The 26,297-nt window shown below is 33.8% G+C and overlaps 1 protein-coding gene across 4 annotated transcripts in view; it reads right to left on the reverse strand.

Moving 5' to 3' along the window:
• Positions 1 to 26,297, reverse strand: part of sick (sickie) — a 353,303-nt gene that overhangs the window by 292,579 nt on the left and 34,427 nt on the right. For all 4 annotated transcript variants that reach the window (XM_074127748.1, XM_074127763.1, XM_074127757.1 and 1 more), the window contains exon 2: positions 14,570 to 14,720. In XM_074127748.1, coding sequence (XP_073983849.1) covers positions 14,570 to 14,683 — 114 coding nt within the window. In that variant the 5' untranslated portion in view covers positions 14,684 to 14,720. The remainder of the gene's footprint in view (positions 1 to 14,569; positions 14,721 to 26,297) is intronic.

Below are 26,297 nucleotides of genomic sequence, written 5' to 3' on the forward strand. Positions count from 1 at the left end.
ATTGATGGTACCGAATCTTGAGCACATTAAATTAGTTTGCTAAGGTCTCTAAGTCTGAGGAGTGGCTGGAAAGAATATTTATTTTACAGAGCTTTTCCATCAGTCTTGTATCCCTTACTCCTCTAAACTTTTCTCTATTTCTTCTTTTTACTTCATCTTAACATCCACCACCCACGTCAGCATTTCTTGATCTTACATCCCAATCTTTTCTGAGCCACACTAATTAGAGCGTTTTACCCACGGTACCCGTTTCACGCCCGTAGATTTCCTTTCCTTAATTCTAGATAATTGGCCAAGCGTCTCTAATAGTCCATATTGAGTCTGGAAAAATTTACTATTGCAAGAGAAAAACCACAGTATTTTCAAATTCTATTTTCTCTGAGGGTAGTAATAAATTTGAGGCACGTGCTGCCCTCAGGAGCTCCATGGATATTGAGGAAATTTATTGTCTACAGACTCCATACTAAATGATCAACAACTAGCCTCAAAATTTCCCTATCAAGCGCCCCAAACAAAAAGCAAAAGGCCATTTAAAGCACCAAACTCCTTGACAAAACTCTTTTGTACAGGTTGGACTAAGTTTCTATAAATTTATATAATTAAAGTTCATAATTTTTGGGGTAGTTGAGGCTGGGCTGTAAAATATCGTTTAGAAAGACATGACTCAGTATTTAACATTCTGCTCTCCCTAGAGTTTGACAGATAGCAAAATAGTTTTTTACTAAGGCGCCATATATTTCGGTTTATCCATTTCAACGTGATTAGCCAACGCGTTCACATTAAAAATAACCGTACAAAGAAAACTGATTAAGAAATCAAGTTGGGCAAGCTAAGTAGTTGCAACGTCAACGCTCTGCAAGGCCGTGAACTTTTCATTCTCATGTAAGTTCCTGCATTTAGCTGCTGAGCTTCCAAGTTTTGGAGAAAAATAATTTAACCGTAATTGATTTTTTAAATATTTGACGCTTAATGCTAAGATATAAGTTCAAGAAAGTAGATCAATTAGGTACATCTTTCTTATGCACCATTATCGTAGAATCTACAATGCTAAGGTCTAAAAATATTTTCTTATCCAAATATAAGAATTCAAAATCAAGAGATAACATTAAGATGAAGTTGTTACTATTGTAAGCACGTGCAAGAAAGTTTTTACGATAATTTCTTTAGCCCCTGCTTTAAAAAGAAGGGCTGCAGTCTTTGTATAAGCTTATTAACAAAAATTAGGCCCACCAGCGGCAACATGGCCGTCTACATGGTGCTTCTTGGTTACCCCATTAACTTTAGGGCAACTAAACCTCCAAGGCGTACCCCCACAATCCGTTTAACAAGTATTTATAGTAGTAGAGAGCCTGTACTTGTTATAAAACCCCGCACCACTGTTATACTACTATCTGTATCTTCCACTCATCCTCTCCTTACTTTACAAATAATATATCAAATTATTGTACAGCCTCCTCGCACTACTCTCATCTTAATTCACCCACATTACTTTAAATTTCGTTCTAGTTAATAATATTAGTAGAATTACGAGTTTCTATAGGCTTGCCAACCTACCAATCACATTCTCAATACTATTTACATTCCACAAGAACAATTAATTCCATCATTAATTTAATCCATGAACATACCCTCAGTTGAATAACACTCTGCTTGAATTTTGATAAATGTTTTTATTTGTTTCCAACAGAGAAAGCTTTTAGCAAATGATGTTTTGATAAATGATGAAGTTCAAGATAAATTCAAGAGAAAGGGAAGCCGTTACTTTCCGACCTTCTTTTTACTTCGCAGGTGGGAGGTAAGGTGAAGCACAACACTTAGCCAACAGCAATAGTTCCAGCAAGAGTCCAGAAGAGTATGCAGCAATAAGTCAAGAAACGTTAGCAACAAACAGAATCAGTCGCTAGAAAGTGATTTATTATGTCAGAAGCTTTGAATTGCAGATAAAGAAGCTCCTGTCACAACTAAACATAGTCTATACTCCTTAAGCAGATTTTATTTGCAAGAAAAGCACTTAAGTGGACCGCAACATTACCATAATTCGATGCTTATCCGTATTTAAGTTTAAACTTTGAAGACTGTGAAAAAACTATACAATAGAATTGCAGAAAGTTTAAAGCACCGAATTTTGCTTTTATTTTCTTGCCAAACATTTTATTTAGTGCTTATCCCGAAATTCGAATTAATTTTCAATAAAATAGGGTTGAAATTATTAACAATATATTTGTTATCAACTGCCTTGTCTTTGGAATAATAGGAATTCGAAGTGGGTAGGTAGCCCAATATAAAGTGGAAATGCAGATGATGACAATTGGCTTCCCAAATTCAGTAATAATCCCTGTATAAAGTCGCCAAGCCGAGCTCCAGTAAATAAATTCAATATTAACTTGTTTCTTTGGCCCCTTGTAAATACTTAAATCACGTCCTTCTTCTGCAATTCCCAAAGTTCTGAACTTAATTTATTTATTTTTTTAGAACTCTGAATTACAAAACATTTTGATCTCTTACTCATTTTTTACAAAAGTAATACTTTTAAGCGAAGACTACTCCTTCCCAGAAATGTTCCAAAAACGTAAGCTCCAAGAAAAACTATTCAGATTTAAATACGAGAAATGTAAATAAATACTATTCAAGATCCTACGAGATAAAAATTTAAATACGAATTTTAGAGAAAAGCGAATAACCTAATCAGAACTACTCAGAAAAGTTTTAGTTCTGGTTAAAAATGTTTTGAGTCAGAACCACTGGTGGAATCAAGTCGAAATGTAATCTTTTACACATGCTTATTTCTAAAAATCACTTATTTCGACTCTGGGTACCTCAAAAGGATTATGCTCAAAGAGGAAGTAAAAATCACAAGCAAACTTTGCATAAAATCCTTTTAATGAATCAATAGATTTCTGAATATCAATTTAGGCTGGTCCTATCATGGAGAAAATAATGTAATTACAGTCGTTCTCAGAAGATATTGAAAATCCATATTAAAGTAATCACAATAAGTGGATGCAACTATCAACTGCAACGTAGATCTACTACTTATTGGATAAGTAAAGGAAAATTACTGCTTTAAGCAGATTACTCTCATTAAAGAGAAACGTTGAAAAGATTAGTATATAAGGAGAGAAATCTTGAAATATTTCATTTAAATGAACTTAGAAAACAGGAAATACGCTCATGAAATGTTAGTTACAGAAATGTTTAGCAGGATTTACTGGAGGCTGTAAAAGCGTAAATGTGTTAAACGTGTAAAGAGGGAGTGATATTAGCCTGTTATCCCTCTTACAGCAACTTATTATCCCGTATGCATATTTAATATTAATACAAATATCTGCCCAACATTCCGAACAAAGTTCTAGAAACTGCCATATATCTCTCTAGTACTTATTTAAGTTAACAAGTATGGTGTTACTTACAGAAACTTTACAAGTAGATAATCATGATTACAATTTCTTATTACTTAGCGGCCATAGTTATATGCGAAATTAATTTAAAGTTTAATTAAATATTTTTTTTTTTTAAATGTGTTTTAATTACTTTTCTAACTCGTTTAATTAAATTTAGGAATTTTAAACTTCTCTCGTAATTAATAAAATTTTATCCGAGACTTTGAGTCCTTCAGGTGTGTACACACAGGGTAATCTGTTGTAAATAATCACTCCAATGTAATTAATGGGCTTAATTAGCCCAAATGTTTAGGGAAACAAAACTTTTATTAGCAATATTAAATAAGATAATCAATTAAATTGTTAATTTACTAAAATAATCTTTGGGTCTAACAATCAATTTGCCGTAAATAGATTGTTAATAATAATTAAACTAATAATTAATTCAAATATAGACAAAAGCGTCTGTTGAATATAAAAAACTTTTATGGCTGTTGAAAGAAGCATAGTTGCCGTTCCTTCTACATAGTCTAAGAATAAGGCGTTCCAGTTAGGCTGGACACCAACTGCTATCGGTAATGCGGGCCCTGTATAACCGTTGCCCCTTAATATTTCTGGGTATTTTTTTTTTTGTTTTTGCTTTAATGGAAACTGCTCCAAGATAGAAGTGGCCCCAGATGTAAAACGCTCGCTACGGCCAATAATGAGCGAGACTTGCGAGGGTTGTGAGCAACGTATTTCGCTCCACCCCCCCACCACCAAATCCCCCTAAATTCATAACAGTGAATAAGAAGTTATTGTTCTAAGTTAAAATTACATTATTTTCAGTTTATGCCCCAGCCTCCGTCTTTACGCAACTCTCGAAACGTTCATTATGAAGTTACTCCCCACTAGTAATGTTTTGCCTATTAATATACAACAATAAATTGAATACAATAATCTTATTCAATTAGTTCTGATTATAGTAATTATTATTGTGATGTCTGTCTTTAACTTTTTGGATTTACAATAATTAATTAAGTCCAATTAATTAACTTACTTGAAACAGGAGAAACGAAATATCGCAAGATATATCTTAATAAAAAGAGCAAAGCAAAACTTACAATAGTAAGCAAAACTTACAATAGTAAGCAAAACTTACAATAGTAAGCAAAACTTACAATAGTAAGCAAAACTTACAATAGTAAGCAAAACTTACAATAGTAAGCAAAACTTACAATAGTAAGCTTTTACTTACTGCAGAATATTGTTTCCGCTTCACTTCCATCACCATCATCATCTCAACTTACTTTTGTCATCATTTAATCAGCTTGGTAATTGTACATACTTCTGAAAGAAGTGCTATTTTTGTAGAATGGGAGGAAAGCTTTGCGAATCAGAAGATACGTATAGTTTAGGTTAGTGTACTTTATCAACTGTAATTCGTTTTATCAACAACTCGATTTATCCCATTACTTCAAAAAAAATTGGTTCCACTAAGTCCTAGGAATGCTGATTTTCAGTGAAGTTAGGTTCTAGCAATGAAAAATGTATCCCATTGTTAAGATGATGATCCAATTGGCGAGAAGTTGGATGGGTGAGACAGAAATTTGCGATATTCAAATGCTGATTATTGGAGTGATTTCCGGTGGATTTTGTCTTTTTCTTTATATTCCCATTCTCCATTGAAGGTTTTTACCTGTTTCCAAAAAACATTTATCCTGCTTCTGTCCGGAACGTTTCTTATGATCGTACAGAATTCCGCTATTTATTCCCACAAAACTACGACTAGATCCAAAAACACAGTATTGTTACGTAAATGCAATACAAACGTAACCATTTTTGCTGAACGTTTATCAAACTTTTTAGATTTTATTTACACTTTTTAATTGCGCTTTATGCCATCCACAATAGCAAAGAGGAGCAACGTACTGTCAACTTCCACGATGGTTCAGAAACGTGGGCCGACCGTGGGTAAGTGCCAGGATGTGAAACGGATCTACAGGGTTTTTTCGTTTTTTGGCATTGGCTTTCGCCATACAGTCAGCATCGTTTAGGTGCTTATCACTAGAATATCACTCACTCTCCATTCTTACTTATAAATACATTCGCTTCACACATTCATCCCTCTACTATATACAACTATTTACATAAACTACAGCTAATGGATGGATCAGTTCTCTGTGCTCCTGCCATCCTTATAGCTTAACTGAAATTAAAATCACGTAATCCTTCTCTAATCATTTTCTTGCATTCATTCTATATCTTTTAAATACATTCATATTTCATAGATAGCTCTGCTGTAGATTTAAACACATAGATATTGGTGGAGAATATTATGTCTTCGTAGCGAAATGGTGCATCTAAATACCTGTATAAGTCGTCAAACATTCGTTTCCTTTCTACCACATAACGTGGACATATCATTATTATATTGTCTTGAAATCCTCCTCCTCACTGCAATCTACGCAAAGAGGAGAGAAAACCTTTTGTTGATCCTGTGAAGATACGATCCGCACACCGTGTGGTTCGCTTTTAGTCTGCTTATTGTCGTAACAACCCATTTATTAGTGACAGTTCACTTAAACCATGTGGTTGTCTAGGTAACTGATCTACCACAGTTTTATAGAATCTCCCTTTATTACCATTACTGTAATCTGTCTGGCCATTTTTGTAGTGCTGTTTTTGCAATTATACACTTGATGACGATGTATGGTAATTTATAATTAGCCATTTCCCCACTATTGGTGGGCTTCCTTTGCAAGTTTATCCACAATTTCATTTTCTTTTAAACCACAATGACCCCTTACCCACAAAACAGGGTTAGTGATAGTGATATAGATACGAAGATAGTGACAAATAAATTCTTTGAAATGTGACTAACTGTTTTAGAAATTCGTTTTGCTCTTAAAGCAAAGGTTAATTTTCCATCTTTGTCCAAGAACCTACGAAATCATTTTCCCTATTTGTTTTAAAAAGTACAAAAAACAAAAATTCTATATTCTTTAAAAAGAATTTAATTGAAAACAATTATTATTATTAACTCTTACAAAATCTTGATTAATGCGTTGATTTCTTGCGATAATTATTATCTTAAACTTTCAATTAAAGTAAAAAAGAACAGTAGCTTGCTTAAGAGGAACCATTTAAAGAATTAAACATTCTTATCGCACAATTTCAATTCTATGATATGAATGCAATTTTTAAATTTAAATAAAAAAGAAATTGTAAAGGAAGCAGAGAGCATTTCCGCCATTCTGAACAGGAAAGAGGTTGAAACATTAACAGTGGCGCTCAGAGTATCCCCTCCAAAACATTTACCGCTTTATAATAGGGTAATTTCTGTATAGAAAAGTTACCCATTTCACAGTAATATAGTCTCATCATACAATTTTATCTTTATTTAAAACAGGCAATAACCTATCTTGGTTATATAATCTTTTGCAGTTCCATTACAGCACAGATCGCGTACGTTTAAATATATTGTGCGCTTCTCTACTTCATTTTGTTATATCAGTTTTATGTTTATTTTTTTCGCCCCTATTTTAGTTAAAGTACAAAAATATGAGTGTTGCAAAACTTCTAAAAAAGAATCTCGCTCAATGTGGTGAATGTTGGCTAAATAGTCTGCCAACAATATCGGTGATAATAAAAGCAAAAACACATAATACTTTGCCCGATTCATTTTTAAAAGTATGCTTATTATAGAATAAGTATAGTATACTGAACTCTATTCTCAGCCGACTCTGCGTCACAAGAGGTAGGAGTGCCAATTTTTATAAAGGAAATATACGACCTGCCTTACAATGCGCTGTACATATACCTCTAAAACTAAGTCATAAAAAGTAATCGCCTATTTCTTCAGGCGGGGCTTTACGTCCAACTACCAAATTAGGTGTAGCGAACGGATGCGGCGACTAGTAAGCATACTTTACTGTAAATTTCTTTTATTAACCATTAAATAAAATCCAAAGCCTAAGACCGGGAATCGAACCCAGTACCACGATATATATTAGCTTTGCAGACCTCGCCTCTAACCGCTCGGCTACCATGGCGCCTAAAACTAAGTAATAACTTTATCCTTCACTTTTTTTTTTTTACCTATCAACGCTGCCTCAATTATTTACTTGTTGCGTTTAAGAGGTGGAGCTGTTGCAACAATTTGGAACAAAAAGTTGGCCAATTTGGAAGCAGCTTTATAAATTTTGCAGTTTTTGAACTCTTAACTGCTCAGTTTTCTCCCTCTACACATTTTTATCACAATGTTCATCAATTATTTCTCATAAAATACATCTTATATATTTTTAAACCATTTTTCCTCTTTAACTATTTGTTAAAACTGTTTTTCATGTAACTAACGCAGCAAAAATGGAAAACTTATGGAATTTTATTTTACTGGAAAATAAATAAAAACAAACTTTGCTCATTGTTCATTACAAATCCGCCATTATCTGCTATAGCCATGGTTTTAACTCAAATCCATAAAAATGTACAGAATAATTTCAATAATAATTTGTTTTTGCTTACGAAAATGTTACTTTTATCACAATTGCAAAGTATTACCTCAGTTATATTGAAATTACTCAATAAATAAAATGGTTTCAAATTAATTCCATTTTGAAACACCTGAACTTCTTAAACTGGAATCTATTAAGCAGACAGAGTAGTGGAGCCCAGCTGGGCGAACAAATATAATTTCTAATTCTGCTTATAATTAAGTTATAAAAATTCCTCCTTATTTTTGCGTCTAGGACCGTGAAGGGCAGCTTTATATAAAGTGTTTGGCCCTCATAAATCAAAATGCATTCTTTATGCAAAACAAACAAAAAAATATCTGGCTGTGACACTTACATTTTCTGAAACACAAGTCAAAATTTCAAGGCATATTTTATGTTTACTAACATTATTACTGTTCTTAGAACCGTAGATTAAAATGAAAGAACATTTTTAGGGAGATCTATCACTCAGAAATGTTCTTAATAGAACTTGCACAAAAGTCAAAGTAGTAGATTGCCAGGAGCACAGTCTGTACGCAATAATGTGAAAAAAAAACAAAATAGTTGAATCTTTTTTTACCGAGAGAATCTCAAAAAAATAAGTACCATGGTACTTCAGGTCTTGGAATTGTAATCGCTAAGTTTCAGCTGGGTTCTCTAAAGTGACCCAATCGAAATTTAAACTTTCTACTTTCTGCGTTTTTACGTAATTGAAGTACATATTTCAACCTTTCACTGGTGCATAAAAGTTCGGATTTTCAAGCTAGCAGAAACATTGTGGTTGGAACCTCAAAAATAATTGAAATTCTTTGATGAATTTTCATACTTTATAACCAGACGAAAAGGATGGTTTTTGGTCGGTAATTTCCAGCTTAAATGAATTGTAGCCATTTAATGAATTTTGTTTCTAAGCTGAACAATCACATATAAACACACACTTGACTGTTTTTTTAAAGCAATTTTAAAATTTAGAATTTGTAAGGAAAAGGTAATCGTGTAACATTCCACTGAAATGGCCCTTTAGGGAGATGCCAATGACGTTTCTCTCCCTTAAGGGCCCTTAATCTAATTTCTCTGGGAGAATGTTCACTTTAATGGTTCAATTTTCAAAATGTCGGTGTCACCACTTTCTCTTACTACAATTCTAGATTCTCCTCAAACCGGAAACTTTAAATCTGTTCATACAGATCGTACATCAGATAGAATGAGGGCACCTAAATTTACAATTGCAAATAATAAAGGAGAATAATACTGAAATTATTTGCATCCAAATTTAAAAAAAAAGTGAAAAGGCAACCAATTGTAGCTCAAATCATTAACATTTATAATAATAATAAACTTTATTTGGGTAGAGATACAATGTATCAGTTTCGAAGGAGTTCAAGTTCATGTACACTTTATAAACTTTGCAAAGTGTAAGATCTTAGTTTTAAAACCTTTTTTTAAACAATTAAAAATTGCGTATATGGTTTTCTCTTCAAAGTTATTAATTAATTTACAAAGTTCTTCTTTAGGATTATTACGTATATTGGTTTACTCCCGTATATAATACTCTACTCGTATATGAAGTGGAATTCTAAAGCTTTCAAAGACTGGGCAGCTGATAAACAGGTGAATTATTAACAGGTGAACTGGTAATAAATCATTAACATTTATAGTCAATATTGCAATAGATATTGCGAGATGGTGGTCTTTTCAAGATAAAAGTATGTTTGAATATTTCTATACTTAAAGTTTATTAAGTCCTCGTTTTTAAGATCTTTGTACGTGGTGCATATTCAAAAAAAGAAGATGGCATAAAGATTATTCAAAGTTTCACAATAAAACTTTGCAATAATCTATAGACTTTGTAAAGTAATTCTTATTGTTCACATGTACAATTGCCCTGGCCCCATACGTATGACTCAATATTCAGCTGGCTAACTGTGCAAATCAAGGGACAAATTAAATGATGTGTACAAATTATAATACATATGATAAGTTCCTAAATAAATGTTTAAGAAAAGTTGAAATTTAACTGATTATTTAATTTTGGAACATATTTAATTGTAACCAACATTATAAAGATCTTAGAACCGTACTTCCATCTGAAACGACCATTTAGAGAGAAGCCTGCCCTCTTTTGGCTCGCTTTATTCGGACGTTTGTTTGTCGTTCTTCCTTTCATAGGTGTACTCTACAGGATGAAGCTCAAAACGTGTCTTATCGGATAAAACTCAATTTAGTAACTAATTTCCCAATTTTGTACTAAACCAACACAAAATTAATTAAAAATTAATGTGAATATTCCATAAATCTTCATTGTTATACACGTTTGTTCCACACATTTAATAATCGTGTACAAATTACATACAAGACTAGAGATCGCAAACTTTCATTGAAAATATCAGTTTAACCAATATTTCTCCCAGCATTTCCTCCTGATTCAGGTGATCAGATTACCACTGAAGATATATTGCATACACACTTAAGATAAATTGCCTGTATACGGTGAACTCCTTTTGTAATAGAACGTAGGAGTTACTTGGCCACAATAACGTTGTACTTGCAGATCGCGAGGCAATGAATCATTTTACAACAAAGGGTGTATACAGTCTACCTACCATCCCTGGCAACTTGCAACACACCTGGCCCTACTAATTAGCCGACAAAAACTTATTCCTATAGTTCAATAGGTTGTGAATACATAGAACATCGCATAAGTTTTAGTTGGCACCATTTTGTAAGCTGTTTACGCTGGTAATTCTGTAACTGGATATTAAATTTTGATTCAATTAGGTGTTCTCTTGATTAGATCTTAACAATTTCTTTGGTAAAATATTACATTAATTAAACAATATTATGTTTTGAACTGAAAGTTAGACGAGCCTTACCCATAAATACCGCTAAATTGGGAGCAATTTGAAACTGAGAGAAGTGTACGATTCTCCAAAAGCGGTCAAAAAATAAAAAGTGGCTCAGGTATATCATCAGACTGGACAAAAGGATGAGCGACGTGAAGGAAGAAGGAAGGTTTACAGGCTGTGCGAAAGATGGAAGGGAATTTGGCTCTCAATTTATGATGCTGGGAAGAAAAGCAAAATCTTTTCAATAAAGATTAATTCAATTGTGAAAAAAATAAGGATAGATTCCATAAACAGAGACCATCACTTATTATGATATTAATTTCATACTTTTATACCTAATGAAGCACCGCTATTTCCGTTTTAAACATTTATTAAGTTATGAGGCATTTTGCCAGTATTCTTTAGTAACATTTAGCTATGAGATACAAATTCTATAACAGCTAAAATAAGTTGAAATTAGCTGGAGACCTTCACGCTGAACTATTTGCACAATACATGCTAAAACCCATAACGTGCAGCTAAAGAAAACACCATTATCGTATAAATGTCACTTTTAGAATAAGTTTCTAAACTTCTCTTGTTTATATTCATCTAAATTTAGAACATGTTTTCGCTCATTTCAAATATTTACACAAAGTTACCCAATTCTTGTCATAATCTTGACAACATTGTATTGTGTCGAAAATTGTTCATGAAAACCTTCTTTTTTATTTCATCACTTCTTTGTGTGACGTCTTGAAATAGTTGAACATTCTTAAGAAAACAATAGCAAACATAACTCTGCCAAGAAATTTAACTAATTTTTTTGGTAAAAATATCTCATTCAATTGATGCAGAAATGGGGAAAGTGTTTTGATGTTAAGAAATGGTATTAACTTCTAGTGATAGATTTCTAGATGAAATGGCTGCTGTTTAAGGTACCTTAGGCATCCTGCACAGGGCGAACTTTCGCAACTCTTACCCGGCTATCCTCCTCTACCTGGCCCTTGGAGCTTGGGAACAGGTGAGGTAGTTACTTAGAGGTGTGCAAACTGTGACTCGAGTAGAGGTAACTGTCGTTTACATTTTAAATGCTCTGCAACTATAGTCCGCATATCGCAGACTACCAGATCTTGGAGATTGGAAATTATAATAAGCAAAAACAACTGTTGGAGAAAACTCTGACCTCGTTTGGTTGCAGCACTTGAGAAATTGATCCGCCTCACGTTTAAGGCTATTTGACTAATGTAGAAGCCGTTATAATTGGTCAAAAACAAATCAGAAGAAAGGCCAATAAAGATATCTTTATTATAAGAAGGTGTAGTGGCCACAGAATTGAAAAATACAAAAGATGAAGAAACTGGCTGTGTGAGGTTTAAAGCCAGGTAGGGCTCGGAACAATGGAAGCTGTCCAAGCATCAGAGTATATAAGGATAGAAGGCCAAGAAACTAATACGAAATGTATGATAAGTTTCGCGTCGTGATTTGTATATTTAGGTTAATTGTATAATGATAAACTCGCACGATTGAAGAATTGTATCGATCTGGTCTGAGAAAATGCATCAGTTTTAATAATGGAACTCCTTTTCTATATCTTGTTTGGTGATGTTTCGTAATAAGGAGAAATCTCTTTAAACTAAATAATCTTATTTCTTCATCTCATTGAAGAAGCTGCCGTGCAATATACAGTGGAGGCAAGCTGTATTAATATTAAATATATTACAATACTCTATTGTAACGATATACTTACAAAGGAGAAATGTACGTAAAGAATACATTCTAATGCAAGGGCACATTTTCATCTTTGTTATATTGTAATAGAAAGAGTGGAATAATTCATAAGATGGACTATAACAGACCGACCATTTGAGCCAATGGAAATATCCTTCTTAATACAGAGTAAATGGATAATTTGGATAAAGTGAGGATGGGCTATTACAGGAATATCTCTTTGCATAATAATGGAACAATTCTATTCGCAGAGTTGGATTATCTTCACTCTACCATAATAAGTGTGACATTCTTTGTGATAATACACAAGGATTCAATGTTGATGATAAGGCGCTAATGTTGAATTTCATGATGATTCTACTTTAGTCAGCATTGAATAAAAAAAATAAATACTTTTCAAGAATATAAATATCGATTATTATGAATGAAATGAAATGAAATCAGTAAAAATAAGCAGAATAAAAAAAGCTTTATTACAGGATAATAAACAGACAAATAGACTCACAACTCTGTTCATGGTGAGTGGGTGTACTAACCAATGAGACTCGAAGTCTAGAGCACCAATGAAAAAGTTTTGGTGGAAGTTTCTCATTGGCCACTGCCCAATATCCAACCTCCAGAAAGTAAAATTGGCTTTAGTGCTTAAACTTGGAATTCTAGATTAGCGAGAAATCGGTCAAATAAAAAATAAACTCGTCTCTTTGCCAACGTTTCGACAAATATATTGTCCTCTTCAGGGCCTGGATATTACAAATACACAAATACAAACAATTCAGTAACATAGAAAATCAGTAAAATAACAGTAATATAAAAATAAAAATACAATAAATTCTTTTATAGTTATTAAAAACTTATGTGGCTATGAGGGTTGGTTGAGTTACAGAAACTAAGAGCCAGAACTGGAGAACAGGTATATATATATACAGATATAAAGTTTTTTTACTGATTTTCTGTCTTACTGGTTTGTTTGTATTTGTGTATTTGTAATATCCAGGCCCTGAAGAGGGCAATATATTTGTCGAAACGTTGGCAAAGAGACGAGTTTGTTTTTTATCTGACCGATTCCTCGCTAATCTAGAATTCCAAGTTTAAGAATTTACGGTCATGAAACCGTAAATATATATTTATATTTACCGCTTAGTTTAAACCGTATTGTTTCCTGTTAAAAAATATTTAACATCTAGATTCCTTCTAAGCCTGCCAAACAATATCGGCATGGTAAATAAGTTTTCAAAAAATTTAAATCTAAAATTCGCACAAATTGTGTATTAACTTTAATAAAAATGTTAATTTAATTTAACAATGAAAGAGAGATAAAGAATTTTATATAAAATGAAATATAAAAATACAAAAATATTGATAAAAATAATGAAAAATAAAATAAAACAAAAGAACAATAAATGACAAAAGGAAGGGGAGCCGATATTAAATTCCTCTTTCAGAGAATGTTTCCGGTAGATTAGTTGTGAAGGTGTGTGTGTAACGCATGTTCGGTATGCCACCGTCTACCACACTCTGGGCTGGATGCAACCGCCCTGGTTACAGGATTAGATTGCGAACCTGGACGCGCGAGTGGAACAGTAAAAAGGAGCCCGAAAAAAAGGAAAAAAAGGAAAATTGCAAGAAAGAAATTGGTTAAACTCTTTTTCTTTTCTTTTGCTTGAGACGGGCGTTATCAACGGCCCAGACTCCAGACAATGCATACACTGCCTTTATGTACCAGTCGTGCGGGTTCTATTTGAAGTGTTAGGTTGGTAGAACTTTTAGCCACCTTCTACATGCATACGTGCTCTAAACTCAACTATGTAGCTCATTCTTTCCAAACTGCACGGCTCAGGAGTTTTAATAAGAATTGTCAACTTAGAGCTAAGCTCTTTTATGTCTGCTACCTTTGCTAAGCAATAATTCTTCTTCGCTTATAAACAATTCTCAAGGTTCTAGCTTGAACAGAACATATTAGTAATTTTTACTGGCTTTTACTCTTTGTAAAAAAAAAACCTTCAATCACACTGGAAATCCCACTTTAAAAAAAAAAAACAGTCTACTGCCACCCTTCTGCTAAAAAGAAAACTGCATAAAATCTTATTTAATGATACAATTTCAACCAACTTTTGACCATTAATTGATTTTAAAAAATATATCATAAAATGTGGCCCACCTGAACAATAGATTTGTGATGACTGTTTACACTTGCGGCAGCTGTTGAAGACTTGGAATGATGAAGATTCTCTGAGGAACCCTGCGTCCTGGGACCTCGTATACAGGCAGCCATCTCCGGCCATTCAATTACAATCTTACACCCAAATGAGCTGTAAATAAAACAATCAGAATTCAGGTTTATTATTTAAAGAAAGATTGACTTTTTAATTGTGATAATGTACTTAATCACTTGCTTAAAAACAATTATGCTAGTTGGTTAGTTTTCATGTAAATCTCACTTGCAATCCATTACAGTGTCTAGTTACGGTTTTGTATCCATAATTAACAGCACAGATAGTCTGAGATAGTCTCGGACAGATAAACATGCTAAATTGTGGGCAACGCTCAAATAAGGGGGATACAGGAGGTGATTATAATTAGCTGTGCCACACAGCCACCAACCAGAGGATAAAGGTGAAGCCTTCATAATTTAAAGGTGGACTACATAATGCTAAACTTGATTTATGTATGGATTCAGACAGACAGGAAGACTGCCCATGTGATGTGCCACACTGCCGTGTCTCTGAATGACGTTCTTCCCTCCAAAACACACCCCCTTTACCTAATCTAATCTGATGCTACCTCTCCAGGGGACCCTTTCCCCTCACCTGGCAGGACCTCCAGAGAATACAAAAGACACGAAATTCCATGCAACAAAAAGAGGGTAGGCTAAAACCTAATTCTGGACAATCGCATTACTGAACACTTCCTACACGGCTACCTCGTTCTCTTTCTGTTCCTCGCTGTCCATTTACCTTCAAAGGCTCAACATCACTTCTCTTTCTACATCTGGGACTGAGTTACTAGCTAATGTACTACACAGACTTCTGGAGAGTTTCTTACAGGACAGTTCTTTAGCCAGGAATTGAATAAGTAATGTTTTTATTTCTAGACCACTAAGTACTGAAACAAAATTTTTACAAGATTTGAAGCAGAACAAGAATAGAATGGAGTTGTTTTTAATAAAACTGATTTACAGTAGAATCAGTTTCGAAACTCTCCCACTTTTAGAAGATAATTTACTTTTTGATATTTACAGATACTAGATTTCCAAATTTTCGAATATCTATCTTCAATAAATTTTAACTTTGAAGGTACTACGTACGAGAGAATTTTTCTTGCCCTCCCTTTACCTTAGAACCTTTAGGGCCAGTGGAAAGAAATGAAATAGCCCTTTCGTTGTAGAAAAATGCACGCTTTCCTATTTTGCTCAGCCGCAGGTACTCCAGACTTCCGTCTAATTAAACAATTAAACAACTGTAAAAGGATGCCCAATAGACGATCTAGATCGCAATGGCTTTCTAGCCAACCAATATAAATCTAAACTCAAAATGTAATATAAATTTTGAGTTGCCTAGGTCATTTTATTTTTGAGCTACGCAACTTTAAATACACACGCACCACAGTTACGAGGGTCGTTTGAAAAGTCCGTGCAAAGTCAGAGAGATAGCACTACTGGCGCGTATCGAGGTTATGTTTAGTTAGTAGCATCTCTTGGAAGAACACACACCAAGTTTCAGCCAGATCGGTCTATTTCTTTGTGTTTGGCATTCGTTTGAATCGAGGAAGTCGAGTGATTTTCAAAAAATGGACGAAAAAGAATTTCGTGTGTTGATTAAACACTACTTTATGAAAGGCAAAACGCCTCAGGAGACTAAAGAGAAGCTTGATAAACATTATGGTGACTCTGCACCTTCGATTAGAACAGTTTATAAGTGGTTTCAAAATTTTCGGAGTGGCCATATGGGCTCAAGTGACGCTGAACGTTCTGGACGCCCTGTTGAGGTTACTACTCCAGAAATCATTGATAAAATCCATGATATGGTGATGGATGACAGAAGAGTGAAGGTGCGTGAGATTGCTAGCGCTGTGGGCATCTCGAATGAACGGGTACATAATATTTTGCATCAACATTTGGACATGACAAAGCTATCCGCAAGATGGGTGCCGCGATTGCTCACGCTTGACCAAAAACGAAATCGTGTGAAGTGTTGCAAGGACGGTTTGCAGCTGTTCCAGAAGAATCCGCAGGACTTTAAGCGTGGTTTCGTCACTGTGGATGAAACATGGATACATCACTACACTCCTGAGACCAAAGAACAATCTAAACAATGGGTTACCAAGGGGGAATCTGCGCCAAAAAAGGCGAAGACCGTTCCTTCGGCCGGAAAGATTATGGCGACTGTCTTTTGGGATTCGCAAGGAATAATCCTCATCGACTATCTGGAAAAGGGTAAAACTATTACAGGTGCATATTATTCATCGTTATTGGACCGTTTGAAAACCGAGCTGCAAGAAAAACGCCCACGATTGGCCCACAAAAAAGTCCTTTTCCATCACGACAACGCACCAGCTCACACCTCAGCAGTTGTGGTCGCAAAATTAATGGAAATAGGGTTCCAACTCGTTTCACATCCCCCCTATTCTCCAGACTTGGCTCCCTCGGACTACTATCTGTTCCCCAATATGAAGAAATGGCTGGCGGGAAAAAGATTTTATTCAAACGAGGAGGTGATTGCAGAAACGAATGGCTATTTTTCAGATTTGGACAAATCCTATTATTCGGAAGGGATCAACAAACTAGAGCAGCGTTGGACGAAGTGTATAAGCCTAAAAGGAGACTATGTTGAAAAATAAAAAAGGTTTACCCCAAAAAATTAAGTAGTTTTTATTTTTGCACGGACTTTTCAAACGACCCTCGTAAGTCCATTGTTTCTCTGGCCAAGGACATCTTGTATATTCAATGAAAAAAACAATACAGAAAATTTGACTATTTCCTGTCTCTAATACTAAGAGAAAAGAAACAAATAATTTGAAACTAAAACTAAAGCGAATTGACAAATCGACACCTACAAGAAGCTACAAAACAAATACCACAATTAGTCTATAGAACAAATTATTTTCCAATAAGACAATAAAATAAATAAATAAATTTGAGAGAAAATATGTGAAGACAATTTTAATTGTAAAAAATAGTTTAGTAAACATGTGAACAATCCTACAGAGTTAACTAGATCTCTCCATACAGCCTGTGTGACGTATGTACAGACAGACACTAGTCAAGTTGCCTGCTGTGATGAGGTACAGTCTCTGGGTCTATTCTCACATTGTTGACAGTACGTGCGATGTTTTAATGAAACCTTTCTTCTCTCAGTATTAGTTATATATTCATAAGTACTTGTGATGGAAATTTTGTATGTATGTGTAAGGTTATATATATATACATATATTGTACGTATATGGTTTTGAAGTTTGAAACTTTGGTTTTCGTTTGTTATGTTAATTCAGTGTTTACTTTGAGATGAGAAAAAGAACATTTCGTCTGACACCTTTTTTTAGTTTTAAAAAATAAACAACTACAATGTAATAATGTTGATATTTCTTTCACTAAATTTCCTTTGAAGCCAATATCTCGCTGCAGCACCTAATAACCATCTCCGTTGTACGGTAATTACACATTACGCTAAACTACCTGAAATAATTACTTCTTTGTTCTTATAGTCTACTTCATATTAAAGTTTTATATTGTTCATTTATGAAGAAGTGGGTAAGAAACATTTCGCTTAAGGAAAAAATGTCTCTTAATTCAACCAAATAACATCATATGCCCATTATTTTACAGGTAAAGTCATCGATTATAAGCTAAAGTACAGGGATATCTTTCAAGATAGTGCCACTATAGTTATCAATTCCTGATTGTGGCATGTGCACCGTGCATTTGATGCGTCGCTTTAAGAGAAGATTACGTTTAAGGATGCTATTAAAAGGGCAATCAACGCTTAATTTCATAATCCTTGAGCGCTTTTGTCCACTAAGATGGAATTCATTTTATATTTTCTTGGTTTAGATTCAATCTTCAAAGTTTGGCAAAAATAAATTTGGTGGTAAATGAGAGAATGTGTTGAAAGTTTCAAAATCCTAATTTGAAACCTATCTAAGGTATTCTAAGCATCTAAGCCCCTCTGAAAGCATGGCATGTTTTTTAAACACTAAAACAATTAATACCTACTAGAGGAAATCATCGACTTTTCTTTTTTATCTTATCATTGTAATAATGGCTCTTATTTCACGGAAAATTTGAAAATTATATAACTATAATTTATACAGGGTGTACACGGAGGAGTGGTCGAACCTTCTGGAGGTGATTCAGCAGCTCAAATGCAACAAAAAATATTCTATTCACTCTGGCCCGATTCTCAATAGTGTCCAAGATATTTGCATAGGTTGGCATCTTGTTCACTTCCGTTTATCAACAAAAAAATAATAATTGTTCTAAACTAAAACTGTTACTTTTCTTTTTTGTTCTTTCTCCAAAAATTGACATTCGAGTAAATTAATAATTTGATATCAGTGAAAAGATGGTTACGAAACTTCCCAGTTTTCTGCATTTACACACCTCTGTTCGGGGTAGGGTTTTTTTAAAACAAAAACATCCATATGGTCTTGAAGCTCAATAAATGCACAACTTTTCCTGTAATTGGGTGGTCTCCATGATTCATTAATCATTGAAAAAATACAGTTGAAAATTTTAACAAAAATAATCGAGAACGAATTTTTTAAACTTTAAAGTAAAAATTTCATTGTTTTTTAGAAACGTTTTAAGGCTCTGATTTAAGCATATTTATAGAAAATTTAATACTCTTTCGTTTGGAATAAGCAGATATGTTGTAGGATAAAGGATAGAAAAGTTACGGCCGTTTTTATAGTGAAAAACGCGAATATCGACGGAAAAGTTAAAAATGCAAATATCTTGGATACTATTTAGAATCAAAAATAGAATATTTTTTGTTGCATTTGAGCTGCTGAATCACCTTTCGAAGTTTCGACCTTTCCACCGTGTACACCCTGTATAGATATCCGATAAATATTCGCCAATAATATATGAGGTGTCATGTTTTACATATATTTGTAATAAACAAACAATAAATAAAATTCATCAAACAGAAAAATAGACATCAAACTAATGATAAGTATGATCGATGACGACTTGGAATGGTAACCAACTTATTCTGACAGCCAACTAAACCATTGTGTAATAGATATCTAGACAGAGTAATGAATGTTGTTGCTAGACAAGGAGAAACACAGTTGGTGGAGGAGAAGTGGGTGAATTAATGATGAATATAATAGAGTCACGACAATTTAGTACTGCCACCAATTTTGCTGATAATCGTAACTGCAAGGTTGTAGTTTCTTTCGGAGAGATCTACAATATCTTTTAAGGTGAGAGCTTGTGGCACCCTTAAGTGATGAAATTACTTAGAGAGGTTCGAGGAGCAGAAAGGTATATCAGCCTTCTGGAGCCTATTATTCTTTTTTCTTATTCTTCTTTTCTTTTGTTATTCTTTTTTAAATATTCTTAAGAAGGGACTAGTTGGTGTATTTATTCTTAAAACACGTAAAAATTCTGGTACACAAAGCGTAGGGTTCTCCAAATCGGTTAACGGAAAGGGCTACTTGTTACCTAAGATGTCGCATGCAAAAAAGAGAGAGATAGAATTTTTCAGTAAAGAAAAAAATGTAAATATTATTAAGGCTATAGTTAAGACAATGATTTACTTTCAGAGCAATAAGTAGAAATGCTGAGAGCCTGGAATGTTTAGGTGAACACTAACTGCAATACACCGAGGTAATGCTGTCTTATACTACTTCATATCTGAGTAGGCACAGCAGAATAGCACGTATTAGTACTGTTAGACTCTGATAGCTATTCAGCTTGGAGACTTTTATTCTTAATACTGAGTTATGCATGCTTCTTTAGATTTTTGTATTAGATTTTTCCAAAGGGAGAATAATAACAAAACCAAAAAAATCCATTCCGTTTTATCTGATTTTTGTGTGTACAAAGTCTCAAGTTGAAATTCCAGTTTCTTTTGCTAATCGCAGACCACTCAATAAAGATAAATACTGGTAAAAAAAAAAATTCTGTATAAATAATAAAGCAAATCAAAAAATTCAACAGGAAGTGTGACTAACTTAAAGCGAACAATCTAAGGAAGAAAAAATTAAAAAGATCGCTGGAAAAAATTGTATAAAGAACAATATAATGTAAGGGAGAATAAAGGAAATACAAAAAGAGACCAGAAAAAGTGCTTAACACAACGTACCCCTCAAAAACTAAATTTTCACCAAGTCCCTAAAATAAATATCAATTAACGACTTTTGCTCATTCAGTTTTGAGTTCCGGCGAACAATGTCCACATGTACTTACTGGAAAATTTGTAAATACCAATATCCTGTACTCAGGAGACCTTATAATTGAATATTTCCGATGTAAACCCAAGAATCTGTATGATTACAAAGACCTTCAAAAGGAAAAATGAATAAAAACTGTTTTTCCGTCACAAATGAAAATCTATCCGAGACTGAGGAACTATTTTTGGGCGATAGTGCATTGTGAAATATTCTAGGGTGCCAATAACTTCTAGACAAATAAATCATTTTAAGATTTATTGAAAGATTAATCAACCCTCTTTGAACGTCACATTTATTGAGAAGACGATCTCTTGTTATCTTTCTGTTTCTTTATAGATCACAGTTTGATATTTGATCTAAGTGCCAAACCAAGAATAAATTGCAGAAATAGGAAACAGTGTAATGATCTCCCAATATTTCTAAAAGAGGATCTGATATCTTCGCTACTGATATTCCTTACTATTTACTTTACTTGCATCAAGTAATAGAAAAATAACAAAAGCTAATTAACGAACTTCCAATTAAAACAAAAAGATACATGTTAGTGTGCGTGCATATACGTAATGCAAAAGGGACGGTTAGACTCCCTAAAACCAGAACACACGTATCTATCAATAGAACGACCCCTATTACTGGCATGATGCCCAATTACATCCTCTGTCTTTTCTTAGCCATAAGTCATACAAAACAAACACGTCGTATACCTTTATTTCTTTGGTTTTTTTGTTATCTTTTGAGCAAGTTTCAAAGACATAACAAATACAGTCCAAATAAAATTAAATAAATAACTAAATATAGACAATTTTTAAATTGAATTGAATGAACAGTTTTCTTTTGTTAGGAAGTTAAAAATGAAAAAAAAGAAATGGTTCATATTTTCTAAGGATAAACAGTAGACTTTTGATTCATACGGGGTCCTAAAATTAATTCAGTACTTTATAAGTCACCTTAAATGGACTTGAAGAATCTTTAAACCAACTATATATTCAATAAAACTTTGACATCATCAAGAAAAGGCATCAAAATACAAGAGATAAATTCTTGAATCGACCATAACCATAGGTCAAACTTCCACAACCATAGTATCAAAAAAACTGAAAGAAATTTCGCCCAATAAAGGTGAAAAACTAAGCACAGATTGCTGTTGCAAAATTGCACTTTAATGTCGTCATAAATTTAGGAAAACGTGGGGTAATGAGTCACGAACCAAATACTGCACTTGCACTTTATAAGAAATTGCTTAAAGTAGCATTTACTATCTATAACTAGACCGTTGGTCACTGTTTAGCGAAATTAAGTTACTGACAAATCAGAAATGAGCACTAAAATATTTACAACATTTTTTTTTAGAACAACAAATAAGAAAAGAGCAAAGAGAGTAAATACAGAAACGCAAACAAAACAATTTGATATGAATTTTTGAAACTCAAATCCGTAATAAATGAAGATAGTTTCCCTAAATTCAAATTCAATTTTATTGAAATTTGATGGATAAACCAAGCTTGCGGTAAAAATTTAACAAGATTTAGTGAAATTGTGCCCATTGAGAGCAAGCATTTTGATTTATTAAAGTTTTAACACCCAATTAAGGATGCCTGAATTCGGAAAAGATTGGACAAACTCCTCTGCGCGCGGAGATATGTCATAAAACAGTCCATTGTGAAGAGAGAGGCTCTCAAACCAAGGTTTAAAGTTTAATTTCCATAATCTGTACCGTCATTTAAAAACCAGTTTAAAGCCTTCTGATTAAAGCAATTATATTTACAGCCTCTAGTTTCAAAAACCTCTGAAAAAAAAATAAACCAACACGTGGTAAAGTTAATCGATAAAGATTGGCAGGCTGGAATTCTTCATAAAGACTAGTTTTCAAAGACAGAAACTGAGTATGACAGAAGTTGCAGAGTCTAGGATCAATATTTTTTTCTTCAGCCAATGAGTTCCACTGCTTTAACCAGAAAATTTTATTCTTGAAAATTTCTAACACCAAAATAAGAAAAAAAGCGGTAACGAGGAAAATTTAACATTTTAACTGACAATTAAAATTGGTCAAATTTCTAATTAAGTTATTCTTTATTGAATTTTTATTTATTAAGTGGCGCTGCTTCTCCAAGAGTGTAGTAATTGAAACAATTGGCAATGGTGAAATTGTAAATTTCAAATGCGAAGAGAACAGAGTAAACTTTTCTTCGTGAAAACCTAGCCTTAGAGCCACCAATGTTTCGTAAAAAATCCATTCACAAAACAGGAAACTCGTCTAAGCAATTCCGAGTAAAGAAAAAACACAAATCCTTATTGCTCAATACCATTTCCGCAATAAAAGGAGACATTATTGAATTACTTCAGTTACATTCACAAAGAGTTTTTCTTTCCTTTTTAGGATCAATTCAGACTGAAATGGGGGAAAATGAGAATAATAACCACAGAAGAAAACTAGAGGAAAGGATTTGTCTGTCTGTACACCACATCAAATATAGATTTCCACCAAGAAAAATGCCCAACATCTTACGCATCATTTACTTTAGTTACAGGAGTACGCTTTCTTTTTGTTCGTTAATTGTTATTGAGCTTGCAACTGTAATTACACCACTTTTGTAAAAACAAAGAAAAACCCGAGTAGCTAAGAAGAGCTTGAATTATTGGCTGGTAGAGATTGTCTGAGAACTTCCTGTTTCGCCTTAATCTCTTCAAACCCACTGATCTTTGTGTACTTATCTGACTCACACACTCCCTCTAAACCAAACCCAGTTGCCTTTTGAAGTAGATTCCTTTATCGCACGAACATACGCTCTCACAAAGAGTAGAGTCCAGCCTAAGGCGAATGCCTGCACTTGAAATATACGTATGTACATGGTTTCTATGTTGCCTGTTTAGATCGTGTATTATTTTTTTAAATTAATTTATATTTTCACCAAAATTAAACATTTTTACTCTTAATTCCAATTTCAGTTCTGCTTATTAGGAATTCTCCCAGGATTTCACGTTGCTTTTAAACAGTTTTTCCAAAATTGCATTAAGCAATTTCACATTATACTAATGTATTTTGGAGCGAGGAATTTCAGAATGTCACAATAAATGAATTTCTTCTTCAAAGAATCGAAGTCTCGAATAAAAAACGAGTGACACTCATTGACTCAACACTGCCGGTGCACATATATTTTTGCCGAGAGAACCCAGCATCAAGATGACAGTTAAAAAAAACTTCTAATTATCTGGCCTAATCAGTTATCTGGCACAAAACCGGGGCGTTCAGTTTAAATTTCAATTTTTCACTCGCCTAAAGCGATGTGCTGTTCTAGGCAAAGATAGTCTTTTATTGCCACAATTAATTCTTCATCAGAATATCTGACTAGGTTCTCTAGTTGTCTTGGAATGAACTAAACAGCTTCTATAGCAGCCTGTTGATCACGAAACTCTTAGGATTTGCCCCCCTTCCAGTAACACAGAGTGGATCCGGTTCTACTTGAAATATAACTACTACAAAATAAGCTTAAAGAGATTTCAAACCTCAAGTTAGGTTTACTCTGAAGGCACAATAAGTCTCTGGTGACTGCAGTGCCTTGGGTACTGTCCCTTTTCAAATTCTAGCTTTGCTCCGGCTCCGTCTTACACACCTTGGAGCGTTCTGTAAATTACATCTAATCACATCACTAAGCACCATCGATTGTAATTTCAACTTCAATTTTCCCATTTAATAACTCCGTTCAATTTAATCTTTGATTATTTGTAATTGAATGTGAATGCCCTTCATAATGTTTTCAATATTATTGTATTTGTCCTTATAACTAAAAACGAAATAAACAAGAAGAAGCAGATAGTCAAAAATAGCAATGGTTTTGTTCGAAATAAGAAAATCTTCTTTTGCTACGTACGACGAAGAGCACGTTTCGGTGAACTTTAACTCTCTTGGTTAAAGAAGGTGATAGGCATACACTGCCAGTTAATTGCAGATAGAAGTTAGAAGCATGATGTCTTCATTGTGGCTATCATGATTGAGATAAGTTGCCGCCTAAGGCTAGAGTTGATATGAAACATAATGCAGATTAATTATTGCAAATGTCAAAAATAATAACAGCCCTGGACAGTTAATACGTTATTTAAAAAAAAAGTACTGCTTACACTTCATTTGTCTTCGTTGCGGTCAGTGAGAACTCCTTGCTCAGCAATGTACGATAAAACCACTTCTGCATTCACCATTATTATCCATTATCTACGCCATCAGCGGAATGTGGACAATTTTAATTAATGAAACCGTGTGTGTAAAACGAAGCTGGTATGTTATTACAATACAGGAAGTAGAGGAAACTTGCAATGGTGTGTGTGTGGGGGGGGGGGTAACAGTAATATTGAGGGGATGGAATAAGTCGGACAGACATCTGGGGCTGCGAAGTATAACTGCGTGGTGCGTGTCGTCACGTGAACTCGTACAGGCTCACTTCCTTCAACAAACACACTATTACATACTGGTGGCAGAGTGCTGTCGTTATAGTTACGCGAACAATAATAAACAATACGAGTAACAGTTAAATAGAAAAGTAATAACTTCCTGCCAAAATACAAATTCTGATTAAATTTAGAAACTTTGGAAACATAAGTTAGTGCGGCCATTTTTATAAATTTAAATGATAGGGATTTTTTTACTCTGTTTATTACAAGACTTTTACCTCAATAAAGTTCTGAGTTCTAAGCTTAACCCCTCACTAAATCTTAAAAACAATTATGCAATGCATAAGTAAAAAATGTAATGCATTTATTGTGCACCCAGTTTTTTTATTAGAAGTCTAAATTCAAACTAAAATTATTGACGAATTTCAGCTAATTTCGGTGTCAATTTCAGCTAACACTATTTTTTCTTAATACACCCACTAAAATCCTTTTAAAATGAAACTTCGCTGAAAAACGTTTCGATTAAGTTAGATCAGCGGTCATTTAGAAGGTTTGGAAGTTTTAAAGGCATTGCTGAAGCCGATTTGTTCCCTTAAATCTAAAAGAAAGTCTATTCAGTAAAGGGGCAGTTTCGGTTGGCTAATTTTGGAGCGCAATATTATTTAAGTTGCTGAAATAGCATCACAAAGAGGCACTAGAACTATCTACCATTACCATTCTTTAAGTTATGTTCAATAACAGAGGAAAATCCAAACTTTTCCAAACAGTATCTCAAAACTTGTATTTCAATGGAAATCCGCACGATTACAAATCTCCCTTCCTTTCGAAAAGTAAGGGAAGATAAGAATACGGATCTATTTTGTAAAAAATTAAAGTTACTGGGAAGGGTATTTTGGTGCGAACCCTGTTAGTTATTACAGATCTCATGTTCAACCAATCTATCATAGTAAAGCTTGGGAATTTGTTCTTAAATCATTGCTAATAGTTTAAGCCACCAGCCAATGAGTCTTTTAGATATTTTCTACTGAATATGAAGAAGTCCAGTTTCAGCTCTGATATAGCAATTCGGTGTGTTAGTTGGTAAATGAAGCAATTATTTGAAATAAGAC

Source organism: Rhodnius prolixus, unplaced genomic scaffold (genome assembly GCF_049639745.1).
Source record: "Rhodnius prolixus isolate KJV_2025 unplaced genomic scaffold, Rpr scaffold_1, whole genome shotgun sequence".
Classification (NCBI taxonomy): Eukaryota; Metazoa; Arthropoda; class Insecta; order Hemiptera; family Reduviidae; genus Rhodnius; species Rhodnius prolixus.